The sequence below is a fragment of the Prionailurus bengalensis genome, chromosome D1, assembly GCF_016509475.1.
Source record: "Prionailurus bengalensis isolate Pbe53 chromosome D1, Fcat_Pben_1.1_paternal_pri, whole genome shotgun sequence".
Lineage (NCBI taxonomy): Eukaryota > Metazoa > Chordata > Mammalia > Carnivora > Felidae > Prionailurus > Prionailurus bengalensis.
Genome location: NC_057346.1, coordinates 88,314,428 through 88,334,458, shown reverse-complemented (window position 1 = coordinate 88,334,458; position 20,031 = coordinate 88,314,428). Strand labels below are relative to the sequence as shown.

General features: G+C 40.4%; 1 protein-coding gene across 1 annotated transcript in view; it reads left to right on the top strand.

Annotated features, from left to right (window-relative positions):
- Positions 1 to 2,712: 2,712 nt before the first annotated feature.
- FBXO3 (F-box protein 3) overlaps positions 2,713 to 20,031 on the top strand; it is a 32,363-nt gene continuing 15,044 nt past the window's right edge. Inside the window, exons 1-4 of the mRNA XM_043580910.1 lie at positions 2,713 to 2,894; positions 7,379 to 7,468; positions 9,308 to 9,471; positions 18,687 to 18,801. Of these exons, the coding sequence (XP_043436845.1) occupies positions 2,791 to 2,894; positions 7,379 to 7,468; positions 9,308 to 9,471; positions 18,687 to 18,801 (473 nt within the window). The 5' untranslated portion in view covers positions 2,713 to 2,790. The remainder of the gene's footprint in view (positions 2,895 to 7,378; positions 7,469 to 9,307; positions 9,472 to 18,686; positions 18,802 to 20,031) is intronic.

Genomic DNA, 20,031 nt, shown 5'->3' with positions numbered 1-20,031 from the left:
GCATTCATTTTTTTTTAAATACTGCATTAAGGGGCGCCTGGGTGGCGCAGTCGGTTAAGCGTCTGACTTCAGCCAGGTCACGATCTCGCGGTCCGTGGGTTCGAGCCCCGCGTCGGGCTCTGGGCTGATGGCTCAGAGCCTGGAGCCTGTTTCCGATTCTGTGTCTCCCTCTCTCTCTGCCCCTCCCCCGTTCATGCTCTGTCTCTCTCTGTCCCAAAAATAAATAAATGTTGAAAAAAAAATTTTGAATACTGCATTAAAATATGACTTATTTTGATTATTGAGGTTTTGGGGGTTTTTTGGCACTCCCTTAAATTTTGTCTCCCAGGTGAGTACCTGTCTCATCTCACCTTAATCCCGACCATGGTAGTAAGGTAACATCATACTTCTGGTCTTCTCATTTGGTCGTAACTGGAGCAAGTCCAAAGGAAAGGAAAGGAAAATACAATAGGGTAGCAGAAGCAAATGCATTGCACTTAAAACTCCCCGTCCCAGCTTTTGGACTTAAAACAAGTTAAATTGCTTATCCGAGGGAGAAATAGAGACAAGCATGAATTAGAATCAAATCAAAATAAGCATGTACCTGTATCTACACTTAGGTATGGTTCCATGGCAAATAGCAATGATTGCTCTGTCTTCATCTGCTCAACCTAAATTTAAACTTTCTACTTGTTGAATGTCATGCTAGGCCCTGGAGTAACAAGGATGAAAAAGACTGAGAGCTTACAGTCTGGTAAGAGAGACAAATAGGGAACAGCCGGCCTGAATCCAACTCTAGAAATGCCCTAAATATGTGCATAAATAGTTTGAAAGTACAGAGAGGTGAGCAGAGTTTCCTTTGTTTTAGTTTTTGTGTTTTCTTCCTAAGTGAGGGTCTCATTTGTATCAGTGGGATTTTAACGTATGGAGGTGAGTGACAACATGGCAAGGCCAATGCCATTGAAAGATTTTTACTACATTTCACTGGAGAAGGGGGCATACCACATCATGTAGGGCCACAGTGGAAGCATCTGGTTTACTCGGGATGCAGAAGCAGGAGCAAGGGGAAAGGTTAGGCCAGGGACTTTATTGGGGTTTCCAGGAAAGGCAGGGCAGGGAAGAGTAAGCAGCTTAGGACCGGCTAGTCTGAACAATACATGGTGGGCCTGGGCTCTGGTTGCCTGGTACCTGGCCCTCGGATGATTTAGGGCAGGGGAAATATTGGCTTGGTGTGTGAGAGTTAGGTAAAGGAGGGGTTGGCTTGCATATGAGAGGCGTGCTCCCAACCAAGTTATTTGCTCCCTGTAAGAACTAGCTAGCCCTAGGAGGACAGTCTGTCCTCTGACAGCAAGATTTTTAGGATCAAAACATCATAACATACAGAAAATTCAAAAACATGATTAATACACTGTGGATGGGGGAGAGGAGTTATAAATATTAGAAAATTCATAAATATAAAACATTAATGGTGTGGTGAATTGAGGAAATGGAGTGGTTTGGGTTGGATGGTGGACTTATTTCTACTTTTCCATATAGCTAGGAGGAAACCTTCTCCAGGATATGGAAGAGTTTGGAAAACTTAGTAATGGATGCATGCATAGGCTTCGGAAATTAACATTTACTGACAATCTAGTCAGGCACTTAACACAAACAAAACTTCATTTCCATCCATAAACCACTTTAGGGGAGGGATAGATTTTAGAGATGAGTCCAGAAGTTCACAGAATTTAGGCATGGTTAGCTAGTCCACCAGCTCAATTCTAGTAAAGTAAGTGACAGATTCGTGATCCCCAGGTCTCACTGGACTCCTCGAAGTCCCTTACACCATACTGCCTTTGGAAAAGCAAGGGAAAAGAAGGATTCAGGTAAGTGTATATTCACTTCTCCCACCAGCACTTTTGTATCACCTTGGCGAAGCTAACAGTGGGCAACCGCCATGCCTCAGTTACGCCCACTAGCGGTTTTGGCTCATCCCTTCACACCCAGGATACTTAACATTGCTGAGATTAAACCTTGGGGGGGAAATCCATTTAGTAGACACTTTGCATTGCCCTAATAGGCTGAATAACCTTGACGACCAAATTAAGTGAAAGCTTCTGACCTTTAGATCCAGTACCTGTGCACCTTTAACTTGGGGAGGTGGTTAAAATAATGCCCTCAACAATCATTTCCCCAATTCGGGAGGAGCCTGGCACCTCTGGCTAATTTCTCAACTCTGCGCCTACTGAATGGACAAGGCTCAGAGCCGCCCTGTTGTTTGCTAGGGACACGCGGGGCGAGGGAGGCTGACCGGAAAAACGAAGTTTCTAGGTTGGAAGACTAAGAGGAGCGAAGGATTTGGGGGTCAAGGGCGAAGAGGACTTAGGGTGAGATTTGGGGCCTGTCTCCGAGGATACCGGGTGTAAAATTTCACACACGGGGGCGGGAGGGCTAGAGAGAGCCAGGCAGACAAAAGTCTTTGGGAACAAAGGCTGAAAGGGGTCCGGGGTGGGCAAGTTTAGGGACTGGAGTGGGAGGAGAGAGTGCGGGAGATGTCACGGGGAATAGATAGAACAGCCTGCAGAGCTCGCACACCGTTGCGGAGCGGGGATCCGCGAAGCAGCGAGTCCTACTGCATTGGCCTGGGGCCCACGGGGCGGGGGTGGAGCCTTACCGGGAGCCGCCCCTTCGATCCGCCCTGTGGGCGGGGCTGTCCTGGCGGTTACATAACAAACCTGTACCAGCGGCTGGGGAGCGGCACGGGCGGTGGCGGCGGGGGGCGGGGTCTGGGCGGGGCCGGGGCGGGGCCAGGCCTGCACCGGGCCAGGCAAGATGGCGGCGATGGAGACCCAGTCGGCACCGCTGACCCTAGAATCGCTGCCGACCGATCCCCTGCTCCTCATCTTATCCTTCTTGGACTACCGGGACCTAATCAAGTAATGGGACGACGCGCATGGCAGGGGTGGGGTCACGGGGCGGGGGAAGGCAGTGAGGCAGGAGGGACAGAGGCCCGGCTAGCCGACCGGACCTGGACTCCCGCGTCAGCCAGAAGGTGACGCCAGGGCAGCCCTGATCCTGCAGAGCCACCCCAGGGCCTGGGCGAGACGGGGGCGGAAAGGGCCCCGCCTTTAGATCTTCCTCCCGTCCAGGGCCCAGGCCTGAGGAGCGACGAGAGTCCTCTCTCCCAGGCCTCGGCGAGGCCCAGTTGTAAGATCGGGGAGGTATTGCTCCCCGCTGCTGCCCCGCCAACCCCAGTGCCCAGTACCCGCCGCCCGTCCCGCTGGTTTCGGCCCGATCTGGCCCAGCCCTGGATGCTTTGGAAAAGCCCCTGTCCAGGCCAAGTGCTCTTTTCTGCTTGGACCAGGGCCTGCGGACTGGAACGCAGTAGTGGGCAGGTGGGGCGCCGAAGGGAAGGAGCCAGGCGACCCTCTGACCCGCCCCCAGGTGCGACTTCCGTGGTACCATAATATCTAGCAGGGCTCACTTTCGGACATCTATGCTTGATAATTGTTTTGCTGCCAGCTTTCCTCCTCACGGTTGCATGTTGGATCTTGTGTTTTGGTAGTGACTTCCGGTGGTGCGATACAGGTGACCGTCTTCTCCCCTGTACGTTTTGGGTTTCCCACATTACCAGCATCCGTTCCAAAAATAAACACCGGTTGCTGGTAAGGGTGGTTAAGTGCCCAGTTCCTTCTGCGCTCGGGACTGTCAGGGATGGTGGAAGAAATGGCGTTGTTTACACCCTTGACAGCTGGTGGCATGGCTCTGTCTTTCTTGTGCCACCATATATATTTGCAGAGGAGGCAAAATCGCCCTCTTAAGGATGGGTAGGCAAGATTCGTTTTGTTTTGTTTTGATTTGTTGTTTTGTATTACCAACTGGATTATAACCATTTGATTATTGCGCCCTGTGTTATCAGAAATTCTTTTAGAAATACAGCATTCTTGGGTTTATTAATAATAATTGTTGGCTTGCCTAGCTATGTGGCGAGAGAGGGATAACTCCAGTTTCTGGCTGCTATCTATATTAGTGCCTGTAACTTTGTTTTTCAAGAAAATAAATTTTTCTCTACCCAGGCTGGTACTTAAAGCAGAGAAATAACGTTTGTCTTTTCTTTGGAAAAGGCTGTTCCAGGAGCAAACTGTTTTCATCTGCAATATTTTGTTGCTATATAGCCTCTTAGAAATCTAAGACACACACACACACACACACACACACACACACACACACACACATTGCTGCCAGAGTGATTTTTCTAAGACAGATCTGGCTGTCATTCTCCTTAACCTATGATACTTCTTGTTTATTTACAGACTATAACCTAAACTTCTGGGAGCATTTATGGTCCTTATCAATTTGGCACAGACCACTCTAGCCAAATCAGACCTCTGCCAGCGTACTGCACACTTGTTGTTTTTTTGTTCAGTGGCTTAAGCTCTTGACCCTGCCTGGAAGCCTTGCTTGCCTTTTCTCAACCTGGCAAGATGGAATTTCTTTAAGACCCTCTCTCCTGATTCCTCTACCTTCTTCTTTCTTTTGCAGAGTTTATTTGCCATACCAGATAGATTGTGTGCTTTTTTTTTTAATTTAAATTTTATTTTTTTTAGAAAGAGGGAACGAGTGGGGGGAGGGCCAGAGGGGAAGAAAGAAAGAATCTCAAGCAGGCTCCATGCTCAGCATAGATCTAGCCTGTCGTGGGGCTCGATCCCACAACCCTGGGATCATGAGCATGACCTGAGCCGAAATCAAGAGTTGGACCCTCAACCTACTGAGCCCCCCAGGCACCCCTAGATTTGTGCACTTCTTAAAAGTAAAGACTGTCTTGGGGTGCCTGGGGAGCTCAGTCAGTTAAGCATCTGATTCTTGATTTCCACGCAGGTCATGATCTCACAGCCGTGAGTTCCAGTGGAGTTTGAGCCCAGGGTCAGGCTCTATGCTGACAGCTCCAAGCCCACTTGGGATCCTCTCTGCCCCTCCCTCATGTTTTCTCTCTCTCTCTCTCTCTCTCTCTCTCTCTCTCTCTCTGTCTCTCCTTAAAATAAATAAATAAACATTTTTAAAAATTCTCAAAAGGTAAAGACTGTTTATCTTAGTATTCTTCATTTATTCAGTAGATTCTTTTTCAGTGTCTGCTGTGTGCCAGCCAGTTAAATGTTGGGGATATAACAGTGAACAAGACAGAGAGGCCTCTCTTACGAAGTTTTACAGTTGTGTGGGCAAGATGGGAAAACAAAGTGCATAATTACAAGAGATGCTGTTTGCTATGAAGGAAATAAACCAGTTCCTCTGTAAAGGAATGGGAAGGAGGGATGATCAGTTCACATTGCAAGGAGTTGTCGTATATGAAGGATGGCATAGAGCAGTCCTGGCAGAGGGAACAGTGTGTTCAGAAGCTGATTGGACAATAACATAGCCTGTTGGAGGTGCTAGAATGGTGTTGTGGGAGTTAGGGAGTGACTCACAGGCAGAATGGCTTGAGAAGAGACTGGTGAGATCATGCAGGACCCTGTGAGCCAAGATGAGGGGATCAGATTTTATTTTAAATGCTTTAGAGAAGAACCTTTTTGTTCTATTCAGGCCCTCAATGGATTAGATGATGCCCACCCACATTGTCCACCATTTCAAATGCTAATCCTTTCCAGAAACATCTACACACACACACACACACAGAGAGAGAGAGAGAGAGAGAGAGAAATGTTTAACCAGCTATCTGGGTATCTATCCCTTGGTGCAGGCAAGTTGACACATAAAGTTAACTGTCACAAACATCACATTTTATTTACAAAAAAGTTTCCAGTGTACTACAACTTCTTTCCTGCACTATACAGCCCCACTTTGCCAAGTGTCTTGCCTATTGCTGAGCTCCAAAGTTTTAGATACATATTTACTGAACTGGATGGTGTTGGATTGGGGTAGTCTGTTGGGATCATTGTGTAATATTAGCTGCACGATGTGGATCTCTTCCCGATGACTTATTGTGTACTATTCATTCTTAACCCTCACTGTGTATCAGAATTATATGTGACACTTTTTTTTAAGTTTATTTATTTTGAGAGAGAGAGTACAAGCAGGGGAGGGGCAGAGAGATAGGGAGAGCGAGAATCCCAAGCAGGCTCCAATGCGGGCTTGATCTCACGTACTGTGAGATGATGAGCTGAGCCTAGATCAAGAGTCTGATGTTCAATGGACTAAGCCACCCAGGGGCCCCAACATGTGACACTTTTTAAACATACACATGCTTGAGATACAGATCTTACCCCAAGCCAACAGAGTCAGAATGTCTAGAACAGTATTTCTCATCCTTCACGTACATCAAAATCACCTTTGGTGCTTATTCCAGAGATTCTTTTATGTTGTTTACCTCTTGGGACAGTAGAGAGAGAAGGATCAAGAAAAGAAGGAATGAACTCCAAATTCACAAAACTGGAGGGATTCCTATGTTTGCAAATATTAGTTTGGGCACCTCCTGAGCTTGGAAGAAAAGGATCAGGATGATGTTTGTGAAAAATCTGAAAATTGAACAAAGGCTATTATATTATTTACCATCAGTTGGTTTCTCACATGCCCCAGTCATGGCTTTGACAAGCCCCATGTAATTTAAGATTCCCTTAATTGATTACCTATTGCGCAGCTGAGATCTTTGAATATCGGCTTTTCTACAACCTGTGATTCATCTTCTGAAAGGACCGAAATCCATTTTCCTAATCCTAGGTTCATTCTTTTTGCAAATTAATTAAGTAGGGTAGGCTTCATAGGACTGGAGCACTATTGTATTAGAAGTCTCTATATAATAAGAAAATTATTTATCTCTAATATTCCGTGTTTTTGAGCAGCTGATACTAACTTGGATCACTATGGATACTGAATCAGAACTATAATGATTCTGACGTATTTTAGAGATGGGCTTTCCAATGGTTGCTATAATTAAAATTGGTTTTGGCTGCAATATTTCTTTCCTTTAAGAAAAAATTGGAACAAAAAAGACAAAAGGCTTATGTATTTAATATCAAATGTCTTGCAAATCTTAACATTTCTTTTTTGTTTACATCTGAATAACATTTCTTCCTGTATGTTGAAGTACTGTCCCAATAATAAGTGCATGAAAACTCTTTGATTTGAAATTAACAACTCCAAAAGTTTATATGTTTTATAGACTATCATATGAAAACTATAGTTGTAGAGGTTTGGGGGGTTTATTTGTGAACTCAAATAGTTAAGATTTCACCACTCACAAGGTAATTATAGTAGCTAACATGCTGAACAGGTTTTAGAAAATACTGTTTTGCAATTATAAGGGTGGAAAGTGGGAAATAAGAAACGTAAAAGGAATAAAATAAAACAACACTGAGTATTCTTATCTTTATTTCTAAACTGTTTTCTTATTTTCTTTCATACTAACCTTGAATCTGGTTACTGCCAGTTGTTGCTATGTCAGTCGAAGGCTTAGCCAGCTATCAAGTCATGATCCGCTGTGGAGAAGACATTGCAAAAAATACTGGCTGATATCTGAGTGAGTATTCAGGAAATATGTATTTCTGAAATTCGTCCCTTGGCTTCTGTAACACTAGTCTGTCCGGATCCTCCTCTCTAACCCTTCTCTCTTTATCTCCTTTGATTGTTCCCCTTGTGCCTCCCAGTAAATGCTGGTGTTCTCTAAGCTTCTATCCTTGGGCCACTGCTCTTCTCCCTCTATGAATTCTGCATGCATGTTGCCGTTTATAGTGGCTGCCTGTGTGCTCCTAACTCCCAAACCTGAATGTCCATCCCTGACATCCCCACGGAGATCACATCCATTGGATGACCCACAAGGGTTTTCTGAGTTCAGTAAATGTTAATAAATTTGACAGAATGAAAGTGTAGTTGACAGAAGGTGGCGTTGGGAAAGACAAAAGAAAAGGTAGGGTTGTCAATATCTATTTCTTAGATTGAGGGAATCAAGTCCTGGCAAGTTGGCAAAGCAAGAAGTAAAGGTCTAAGTATATTATTTAAAGCTGCAAGTTACTCAGTAGAACTAAAAATAATAGGCTATCAAACCCTGGGAGGAGGAAGAATGGGGAAGAGGAAATTTTAAGTATTGTCTGAACTGATCTTTTTCTTTGGGGTATCAGTAGATAGATATAAAATCGATTGATCAAGACTAGAGGCATAAATGTTTAGACTTATAACTTCCAGAAATAACGAAAGTTTCCTTTGAAGGGTTGAACTTAGAAGAGGAGACTACATAAGTTCGTTGGTACTGTATGGTTTTGATAATATGTATGTACATTATTTTCCTTCCAACCCCTGTCTCCCCCCACCCCCCAAACAACACCTGAATCGTTGTTTTCACCATCCCTAAACCCGATTCTCCTGCATTCCTCATCTTCATGGTGGTACCATCCACCTGGGCCTTCCAAGCCAGAAACAGGCATCATCCTAGATCTCCTCTCTTTCTGTTTCTACATTCATTCAATTACCAAGCCCTTTCTGATTTTAGCCTCTCTATATTTCTTGAATCTTTTTTCTCATTTCATCTAGCTACCCGTTTTAGGTCAGTTCATCATCTCTTACCAGAACTCCTCACAACCCTCCTGACTCATCTCTTGTGCCTCTAGTTTACACACCTCCCAAACCACAACCACAATTCTCTCTTTCAGCTCCCCTGTTAAAACCCTTCAGTAGCTCTCTGTTCCCTACAGGATAAGGTCCAACCTCGTTAGCATGATACCGGAAGGCCCTTTGTGGCTGCCTTATCCTGTGCCACTTCTGACTCTTAAGTTTACGCTTCATTCTTTCCCCCTGATTAGAATATACATTATTTGAGGGCAGAAAATAAGCCTCATTTTTAATGTCCTCCATGGCTGAGTAGACACTCAATAAATGTATGTGGAATTGTACCAAATGAGAGATTGAATCATGTGATTACTTTGAATGCTACATGATTTTCTGGGTAACCCAGTGTAGGTAAATTGTATTAGTATCGTTATGGCATTAAATTCTAAATGTTTTCTAAAGTAAAACAACTACATAATATGCTTTAAAACTTTATAATTGTGGTGTTTTAAGGAGTAAGTTGAAATTCATACCTTATATACTATTCACATTGTGTTTCATTAAGGACATAGGGGAAAATTTAGGGGAAAGAATAAGTAGAAATAAGACAATAAGTGACTCATAATCCCACCCTGCCAGCAATAACTCCTGTAGAATTTTTTGATGTATGTATCACTTTTGCTATCTAGTCTTCATTTGTAGCTAAAATAAATGAAAAGGAAGGGAGAGGTAAGCACAAATTCCCAATAAAGTATGTTGGTAAGTGTTTAATTTCATTTCAAAAGATTTTTAATCTCATTTTTTAAAATCTGTTTAGGGAAGAGAAAACACAGAAGAATCAGTGTTGGAAATCTCTCTTCATAGATACTTACTCTGATGTAGGAAGATACATTGACCATTATGCTGCTATTAAAAAGGCCTGGGATGATCTCAAGAAATATTTGGAGCCCAGATGTCCTCGGATGGTTTTGTCTCTGAAAGGTACTGGGAATGCAGGGTCTCCCTTCTTCATCTAGTAACTGTAGTATAAATAGGTTAAATAACTTTGGTTTTCTTATCATCTATGCTACTCTGTAATTCACCAACATTATCTGTAATTCACCATTCATATTTGGCCAAGAAAATAGGAAGCCTATATTACTAAAAGGACTCTTGCTTTACTGCTTGTCCCATTTTTGAGTGCCTGGGGACCCATGTGATTATTTATTAGAAGGGAAAGCTGAACTCCTTGTATCCTTATATTTTATAATAAACTCACTAATAGGAAGATTGCTTGAGGATAACTATTGTGATTTCTTTCAAAGGATTTGTTTTTTAATTGAAAAACTGCCTGCTGTATCAACCCTCTTTCTTATTTTTAGTGCAAGTAAATTGTTGTTTGATAGTCTAATGATTTAGAAAGATCAAGTATTAAAGACCTGGGTCTTTAAGAGTGTGAGAGGAGCCTACTAAAATAAGGAAACCTTTCATCCCTATTTTGACATTTACAGAACAGTTAAAACTAAGATTTGAACTGAGGTCTATTTGACCCCAGAATTTGTGCTCTTTCTATTATTGTCCATCTCTGGGAAGAGATATTAACAAGCTCTTTCCCATTCATTTGATTTGCTAATTTATGCCCAGGAAAGTATATAAATAGGTTGCAGATATATTGCTACTTACCTGCTTTAGTCTCCAAGTTTTTTCAGATTTCTCCACTGAAAGGAATATAAAACATGTTTTGGCTTTGCTGAGCTGAGCTGAGCTGTAATTGGAATCAGTTCTTCTCACATGTATTCCTTTTGAACTAAGGTCTCTTTAGAAACACCCTTCCTTTTACATTCCGTATTTCCACTGTAACTTCCCGTGCAAACATGAATTTCGTACAAACCATGATTGTATGACCAGGTACTTCAAACTGAGTTGCTAGGAGCTAGAGGAAAGATTGCTTTGGCAGGGAGAGTAGAGCTTTGAAGGAAAGTATCCTTGATTAATATCTTCAGTGGCTTTTTGGTCTTGGAAGAAAAGAACAATATGACCAATATCTACTTGGTATGTGGGGTTAAATAATTTCAAGAGGAAGGTCATTCTGAAAATAGGTATTTCAGAATATAAGTAAAATAGGTAAGGGTTTGTAATAGCTATTATTTTGTATTAAACACAAATCAAGGCACTAAGCTAATTGTTTTATATTATTCCATTTAATGTACCCAAATCTTATGAGATAGATAATTATTATATAGGTGAACTACCTAAGATATAAAAAGCCAAGTAAGTTGTTTGCTGTCACAAAACAAAAGGCCGCAGAGCCAGGATTTGAATATATAGAGCTGACCCCAGAGCTATGGTCTCAATAACTGATGGGAGAGAGGACCTATCCTATTTTGTCCAGAGTGTCTTAGGACTCTTAGAGAGCAAGTCCAATACTAGCATGTTCAGAACATGAGAATATAAGCATGGTTCTCCTTTTAGTCACAGAGCTACCAAGAAATGAAGAAACTAAAGATATAGAGCAGCTTCTTTTTTTGTTTTTCTTCTTTTTTTCTTCCTTTTTTTGGGGGGTTGGGAGGACTCCCATTTGGCATTCCCAGGTTCGCTGCTCACTGTTCTGTACCTAATGGTTAGAGGTGAGGTTGTCAGAGACTTCCTTGATGGCCCCTGTTTCACTCCCAGGTGCCAGTTGTCTGGGGGTTTTGCCCTGAGGAATGGGGTAAAAGCTGTTTGATATCTGGAATGCTGGGGACTCTAGGGGTGCCAGGCCTATGAGTTGTAGGACTGAATCAGGAACCAGCTACTCACCTCAGCGGCGACAGTCCCTGACTCAATCTCAAGGTTATGGAGATGGCAGATAGAAAGGAAACTTGGAAAGCAAATAGGCATCGGGCTTGGGGAAAGTTTTACAGAGTACCTTGAAATGATGGTATATTAATGTATCTTGTACCAATCTATCTAATGGTATATAACATGTGTCTTCAGATTCCATATTTACCTTACATGTGGGCTTAGAACTTCAGATTTGAAAGGGGCCTTTGAGACCATTTAGACCAGAGGTTGGCAAACTTTTTCTTTAAATGACCGGGTAGTAAATATTTTAGTCTTTGAGAGATAGATGGTCTCTGTCACAACTATTCAACTCTACTGTTATTGTGGGGAAGCAGCCATAGATAATACATAGACAAAGGGGCGAGGCAGTGTTCCAAGAAAACTTCATTTACAGAAACAGGCTGCAGGCTGGGATTTGGGCTGCAGGTTGTAATTTGTCAGTCCCCGATTTATACCAGTTCCCTTGTTTTACAGGTGCAGGGACAGGCTCAGAGAGTTTAGGTGATTTACACAAGGTCCCATAACTAGTAAGTGACAGAGGTAGAATTTCAGTGGAGGTTTCTTGGCTCCCGGTAACCTTTTCCCTGCTTTTTCACACAAGTAGTCTAAGGAGCAACGGAAGTACATGAACATTTACTGAGTGCCAGGAAAGCACTATATTAAACACAGGAAGCTTATTTAATCCTCACTATAATTCTCTCAGGCAGGTAGTATTATTCCCCATTTGGCAGATGAAATGGATTAAAGAGGTGAAATTACTTGCCAGAGATCACACAGCTCATGGGTGGTAGAGCTGAGATTTGAACCTGGTCTGGTTGTGGCCCAAATTCTACTATAGGAAGATGTCTCTCTCAACTTTGATTTTACTATATTGTAAACATGTATTTCCTTATATTTCTCTCTTGTTGTCATTGTTTTACTTTTTTCCGTCCAGCTATCTCTTCTTCAAGAAACTCTTATTTTCTTAAGGTTATATGTTAAATGCCAACATGTAGCACTAACTATACCAATATTAGTTTCCTTCCTCTCAATTTCTGGTTCAGGCAACTATTCATGTTTTCTTCTGTACTAAACTTTTTTTTTTTTAATAAACTTTTTATTTTGGAATAATTGTAGATTGCAGTAAGTTGCAAAGCTAGTACAGAGAGTTCTTGTACACACTTCACCCAGTTTCAGTTTCCCCTAGTGTATCTCCCTACGGGACATTTGTCAAAACTAAAGTCTTCATTGGTATGTAACTATTAACTAAATTCCAGGTTTCATTCGGATTTCACCACAGTTTCCATTAATATGGAATTTGATTCTGGAATTCAATCCAGAATACCACATTGCCTCTAATTGTCATGTCTCCTTACTGTCTTCTGGTCTGTGGCAATTTCTCTGTCTTTCCTTGTCTTTCATGATCTTGATAGTCTGAAGGAGTATTGGTCAGGTATTTTGTAGAATGTTTCTCAAAACAGCTTTGTCTGAAGAATTACTTATGATTAGATTGGGGTAATAGGTGTTTAGAAAGATTATCATCCACACACCATCACTGGTAATGTTTACTAACATACAGAAATGCATGTGGATCATAAGTGTACAACTTGATAAATTATCACAACATAAACATGACCATTGTAACACCCTCCAGGTCAAGAAGTAGAATGATTTTCTGTACCTAGAGCCCCGCCCCCACCCCATCTTTCTCAGAGGTCATTGCTATCCTGATTGCTAGTGCCACTGCATAGTTTTCTCTTTTTGAACTTTATATAAATTGCATGATTAAGTCTATATTTTATGTGAATTGTTTCTATTTTGTCTGTGAGATTCAACTGTGTTGTGTGTAAGAGTAGCTTGTTCATTTTTGTTGCACTATAGTCTGCCATTACATGGGTAGGCTCTAATTTATAGATTCATTCTACTGTCGATGGATATTGGGTTATTTCTAGTTTGGGGCTATTATAAATAATGTTACAGATAATTTTTGGTGTACATATGAGCATATTCCTATCAAGTAAATATCGAGGATTGGGTTTCCTGGCTTGTGGAGTATGCTTATGTTAAACTTCAGAAGATACTATTAATTTTCCAAAGTGGTTCTAAAACTTTACAGTCCTACCAGCACTTTAACATTGTCATTCTTTTTTTTTTTTTTTTTGCCTTTCTAGTGGGTATGTAGTGGTGATTTTAATTTACATTTCCCTAAGGATATTGAATAATGACACTTTTACTTCTAGCTTTCCAGTCTTCACGTCATTCATTTCTTTTTCCTGTTTTACTGCACTGGCTAAGGCCTTCGGTGTGATGTTGAATAGAAATGCTGAGAGTGAGCATCCTTATCTTTCTGATCAAAGAGGGAAAGCTTTCAACATTTCTCCTTTAAAGATGATGTTTGCTGTAGGTTTTTTGTAGCTATTCTTTATCACATTGAAGAAAGTCTCTTCTGATCCTAGTTTGTGGAGAGATTTTTTTTTTTTTACTTTTGTCTTTGTGTTTTATTTTTTATTTTAAAGTTTATTTGTTTTTGAGGGGTGCCTGGGTGGCTCAGTTGGTTAAGTGTCTGACTTCAGCTCAGGTCATGATCTCACGGTTTGTGAGTTCAAGCCCCACAATGGGCTCTGTGCTGACAGCTCAGAGCCTGGAGCCTTCTTGGGATTCTGTGTCTCCCTCTCTCTCTGTCCCTCCCCCACTCTCACTCTGTCTCTCTCCCTCTCAAAAATAAATAAACATTTAAAAAATATTTTTTAAATGTTTATTTATTTTTGAGAGAAAGAGAGAGGGAGACAGAGAATCCCAAGCAGACTCCACACTGTCAGTGTAGATCCTGACGTGGGGCTTGAACTCACAAATCTTGAGATCATGACTTGAACCAAAATGAAGGGTCAGATGCTTAACCAAATGAGCCACCTAGGCGCCCCTATTTTTGTCTTCCTGCTTAAAAATTTTTTTTAATGTTTATTCATTTTTGAGAGAGAGGACAGACAGACAGACAGACAGAGGATGAGCGGGGGAGAGGCAGAGAGAGAGACACACACAGAATACCAAGCTGGTTCCAGGCTCTGAGCTCTCAGCACAGAGCCCCATGTGGGGCTTGAACCCACGAACTGTGAGATCATGACCTGAGCCAAAGGCAGCCGCTTAACCAACCCAGGCCCCCCTGTCTTTGTGTGGATACTTGAGTTTTTGTCAAATGACTTTCCAGCCTTCTGATTATCACATGATTTTCCTACTTCATTCTGTTAATATGCTGAATTGCATTCATTGATTTTCTGGATATTAAACCAACTTTGTATTTCTGGAATAAACATACTTTGGCTGTAATATCCTTTTCATATGTTGGATTTGATTTGCTAGTATTTGATTGGGGTTTTTACATCCATGTTCATGAGAGACTTTGGCCTGTAATTTTTCCTTCTTGCAATGTTCTTGTCAGGTTTTGGTATCAAGATGATGCTGGCCTTATAAAAGGCCAGCCAAGTTGGAAAGTGTTGCTTCTTTTTCTGTTCTCTGGAAAAGTTTATATAAGCTTGGTAGTCTGTCTTGCTTAAATTGTTAGTGGAATGCACCAGCGAAGCCACTCAGTCCTGGAGTTTTCACTGTGGGAAGGTTTTAAGTTACAGATGCAATTTCTTTATTAGAGTACTATTCAGATTTTCTACTTATTCTTATGTCAGTTTTGAGTATATTTCTAGGAAATTGTCCACTTCATTTACATGTTCTAATTTACTGCTGTAAAGTTTTTTATAATATCCTTTTACCTGTATGATGCTTGCTGTTGTATCTGTAGTGATTTCACCTTTCCGTTTCTGATATTATTTGTGCTTTTTCTGTTATTCTTGATCAGAGTTAACCTTAATAGTTTTTTCGAAGAACTGACTTTAGCCTTTGTCAATCCTCTCTATATTCATTTTCTATTATTTCATTAATTTCTCTGATTTCTTTCTGAGTTTACTGTGGCTTTTTCCTTTACCTGAGGTGATTAGATCATAAATTTTTAGGCTTTCTTGTTTTCTTCAGATGCATTTGCTACAGATTTCCCTTTAAGCATGGCTTTAGCTTCATCTCATAAGTTTTAATATGTTGTATTTTAATTTACGTGAGATTCAAAATATTTTCTGATTTCTTTTGATTTCTTCTTTGAGCCACAGATTAGATAGAAACGTATTGCTTGATTTCCAAATATTTGAGTTTTTTTTTAAAAGTAATCTTCTTAATATAATTTATATTTTAATTCCACTGGATCAGAGAATATACTCTGATTTCAGTCATTTGAAATTTGTCGTGCTTTTTTCTCTGGTCCAGCATATACTCTGTCTTGTTAAATGTTCCATGGACTCTTGAAAAGAATGCATATTTTGCGATTGTTGGATTCAGTACTGTATATATAATTAGGCAAAAATTGTTAATTTTGTTTAAATCTTTTGCACTCTTACTGATTTTATTTTCTTTTTTCTTTTTGTCTACTTGTTCTATTAGTTACTGAGAGGGGTATGTTAAAATTTCTCAGTGTGGTAGGCAGAATTCTGAGAGAGCTCCAAAGATTCACCCCTGCTGTACATGCCTGGTATGGTAATAGCCTCCCTTTGAGTGTGAGTGGTGCTGGAGATAATTGATTTCAGTCCTGTTTTTAGGTAATATGTGACAAAGGTGAATGGGCTTTGCAGATTTAATTAAGGTCCCAAATTAGTCGAATTTGAGTTAATTGTTAATCAAAATTAAAATTATCCTGAGCAGGCCTTACCTAATCAGGTGAGCCCTTAAAAGGAACCGGGCCCTTCCAGAAGGCAGAGAGATTTGAAGCATGGGTATTTCGTATTGGCTTTGAATAAGTAAACCAGCATGTTGTGATGAGGGCCATGTGATAGGGAATGGCAGGTGGCTTCTGGGAGCTGAGGGCCACAGTCCTGCAACTGCAAGGAAATGAATTCTGACCATAACCAGTGAAGTTGGAAGGGGACTTCAAGCATAAGATGCGTAACCTAAGATGCATAGCAGCCGGAGTTGACACAGTGATTTCAGCCCGTGGGACCTGTGCAGAGGATCCAATTCAGTCATGCCCAGACTTCTTACCTACAGAAATTGTGGGATAGTAAATGAATGCGGTTCAGCTGCTAATAGCACAGCAATAGAAAACTAATAACTGTGGTTGTGGATATATCTTTTTTCAATTTTAGTTCTGTTATTTTAAAAAATACATTTTGAAGCTGTGTTATTAGTTACACAAAATTAGCATTATAATACTTGTGTAGTCAATTTAACCTTTTTGCCATTACAAAAAGCCTTCTGTTACTTCTGATAACGCTGTGTACCTGAAAGTCTATTTTGTGTGATTTTGGTAGAGCTATTTTAACTTTCTTTTCTGTATCTACATCTCTAAGATGTTTCTCTTGTATATGATTGTGTTTTGTTTTGTTTCTGTCACTCTTTTATTTATTACATTATTTAGTTTATTTATATTTAATGTAATTATTACTGTATTTGGATTTAAATATATGCCATGTTCCTAATTGTTTTTTATTTGTGCTCCTGAACAGATGTTCCTTTTTTTCTATTCTTCTTAATTATGTTTTATTCTGTATCTCCTTTTCTTGCATAACTTTTTTAGCAATTACCCTAGAGATTAAAGTATGCACCTCTGATTTAATTAAAATCTATTGTAAATTAGTATTTTTACCACTTCCTGGGCAATACAAGAACCTTAGACTACTTTAACTCCAATTATCTCCCTCCTGCCTCTTGTGTTACAGTTTTCGTGATTTTAATTTTGAACATATTTTCTATCCCTGAAAAGATTATTATTATTATTTTATATATTCAGTTCAATTTCATTTTAGACTTACCTCCATATCTACCTTTTCTCATTGCTCTTCATTTCTTCCTGCATCTTCATGCTTTCATTTGGGATCATTTTTCTTCTACCGGAAGAATTCCTTTTAGTGTTTTGTTTTAATTTTTAAAAATTTCTGTTTATTTATTTTAATATTTTTTTTATTTTTGAGAGAGAGAGCCACGGAGCATGAATGGGGGAGGGGCAGAGAGAGAGGGAGGCACAGCTCTATGCTGAGCTATCAGCTCCAGGGCTCAAACTCATGAACTGACCAATTGTAAGATCGTGACCTGAGCCAAAGTCAGATGCCCAACTGACTGAGCCACCCAGGCACCCCATTTTTAGTAATTTTTTAAAGGAGAGACCCCTACTTCTGAATTTTTCATATTGTTTTTCATCTAAAAATGTATTTCTTTCACCTACACTTTTGAAATATATATATTCAGTGGGTATAGAATTTTAGTCAACAGTTATTTTTTTCAGCACTTTGAAGATACCATTCTTCTGGCTTCTGTTGTTTCTGTTGAGAATGTAGCTGTCAGTCTGATTGTTATACCTTTGAAGGGGACTGTCTGACTTTCCCCCTTTGGCTGCTTTTTAAGGTTTCTCTTTGTCTCTGATTTTCAGCAGTTTCCCAATAATGAGTCTAGATATGATTTTCTTTATAACTGTTCTCCACTGGCTGAAGTGCTTCTTGAATCTGTGGTTTGGTGTTTTCATCAATTTTGGAAAATTCTCTCAGTGTTGCTGCCAAAAGCCTTGCTCAGCTTCTCAGCCACATGTTTGCTTTTAGGCTTGGCACTTGCTTCTAAGACAAGGTTGCTCCAAAGGCCCTGCTGAGCTCTCAGTTTCCCTGTTCTTCTGACTCTCCTCTCCCCCTGTCCTCACTGTCTTTGAGGTTCTGCAAAAGCCCTGAAACCAATTTTCGGTTGCATTTTCCTGGTTCTCAGCAAGAAGTTTGCTCCAACAACCTGGTGAGCCATTGCCGGAAGTGAATCCCTTCTCTTGGTATTTGTAATCACTTCCGGCTTTTTGAAGCTGGAATATATGGCAAGCTTACAAACATGCAAAATTGGGTTTAAGTTAATGGCTTCCCCACAGCATGAACTTATATCCACCTATGCCCTATATTTCTCATTGAGAGACTATGTTAAGACTCTTGAACAACATCAGTTTGGAGAACTGGAGAGGTTCTCCAAACTGGAGAGGCTTTTTTTTAGTAGAGAAGAGTGAGTGTGTTAGACTAAGAAAAATGAGATATATCCTAAAGTTTGCAGCATAATGCAAAAAAAATTACTGCGGATCCCCCTGCTGCCTACCTTTCCATATTTTACGGAGTGCCAGTGTTTTCCCTGTTGAGGGGAAACTGAGGAGTTTCTTTCTCAGTGTTTCAAATGTCAGAGTCAATCCAAAGTGATATATTGTTGTTCTGAATTTTCCATCTAATTTCCCTATATTTCAGCAGTACAATTTGGACAGAATTCACTTGCTCTACGATTGTCCCACTGGCTAGAGGAAGGTTGTATTTGTCCTTAGATATAAGGATTATTGTTTCTTCATAATTTGCTTTTTTGTGTATTTGCAGAGGGCGCCCGAGAGGAAGACCTAGATGCAGTGGAAGCTCAGATTGGTTGCAAGCTTCCTGATGATTATCGATGTTCATATCGTATCCACAATGGGCAGAAGTTAGTGGTTCCTGGGTAAGATGTTTGCCATTTGGATTATTTTTCATGACACAAATGATTTCCCAGAATGAAAATAAAAAAAATTTGTACTTGCTCTTGACAGATTAAAGGTGTACAGGAATTCCCTCTTCTTCTTTGTAAGAATCCAAAAGACAAAATCTCGGGGCCCCTGGGTGGCTCAGTCGGTTAAGCATCCGACTTCGGTTCAGGTCATGATCTCACAATTCGTGGGTTCAAGCCCCAAGTCCAGGTCTGTGCTGACAGCTCAGAGCCCAGAGCTTGCTTCAGATTCTGTGTCTTGCTCACAGACACATGCTCTCTCTCTCTAAAATAAATAAACCTGAAAAAAAATCTTAAAAAAAAAACCCTATAGCTTGAATTTGATTTTACTAAAGTAAATATGTCTCATGCAAGCAATATTTCTATCAATGCATCTTTATGCTTCTAAAACAAAGTCTGATTGGGGTTGGGGTGGGTACTGTAGTACATAGGGTGGATGTGTGTGTGTGTGAGTATATTTTAACTAAAACTGTTCAGAACCCTTAAAGTCTCTGTCCCAGGTAAATGGTTTTGAAGAGCTTGATATAAATTCTGAGTACCATATATATAAAACGCAATAATTTGTTCAGAGCTACATACACCGAGGAAAGTATAGTTTTGTCCTATTCAGGCATAGCCTATAATTAAACGGCCTATTTTTTAAGAGGAAGTATTCATTATGGAACCTTTGGCAAAAGCAGGCCATGTAGTAGTAGCTGTCGAATTCATTCACAGTATTAAAAACTATATACTTTGGGTCTAATCTTTTTGTTCTTTTGTGAAAATTAAGCTATTTCAGAGGCGTTGCATTTAATGAAATGCTCCTAAGAGTTTAGGGAGAACTTTACATTGTTCTTAGTGGAAGGTGATGTGTCTTTGTGTGTGAAGAATCATATGAGACTCTGTTACCATTTAGATCAGGGTTGAGTGAGTACAGGGTGATCAGACTGAGATTACAAGGTAGTATTCAGAAATCAAATATTGGGCAATTAGGACTAAATAAGTGTAAATTACTGGCTGGTTTTTTCCTAGTCTTTTTTCCCTACTGAACCGAAACTTGACAAAAATTTAAAAATTGTCATAATTTAAGAGCAAATAGGAGAGAACTTTAATAAAAGAGTTTCCCAGAATTGACACGACAAACAGGTCATAATTTCTACACAGGGATTTATATCTATCCTCAGTGCAAATAGTGAAACTTAGGAT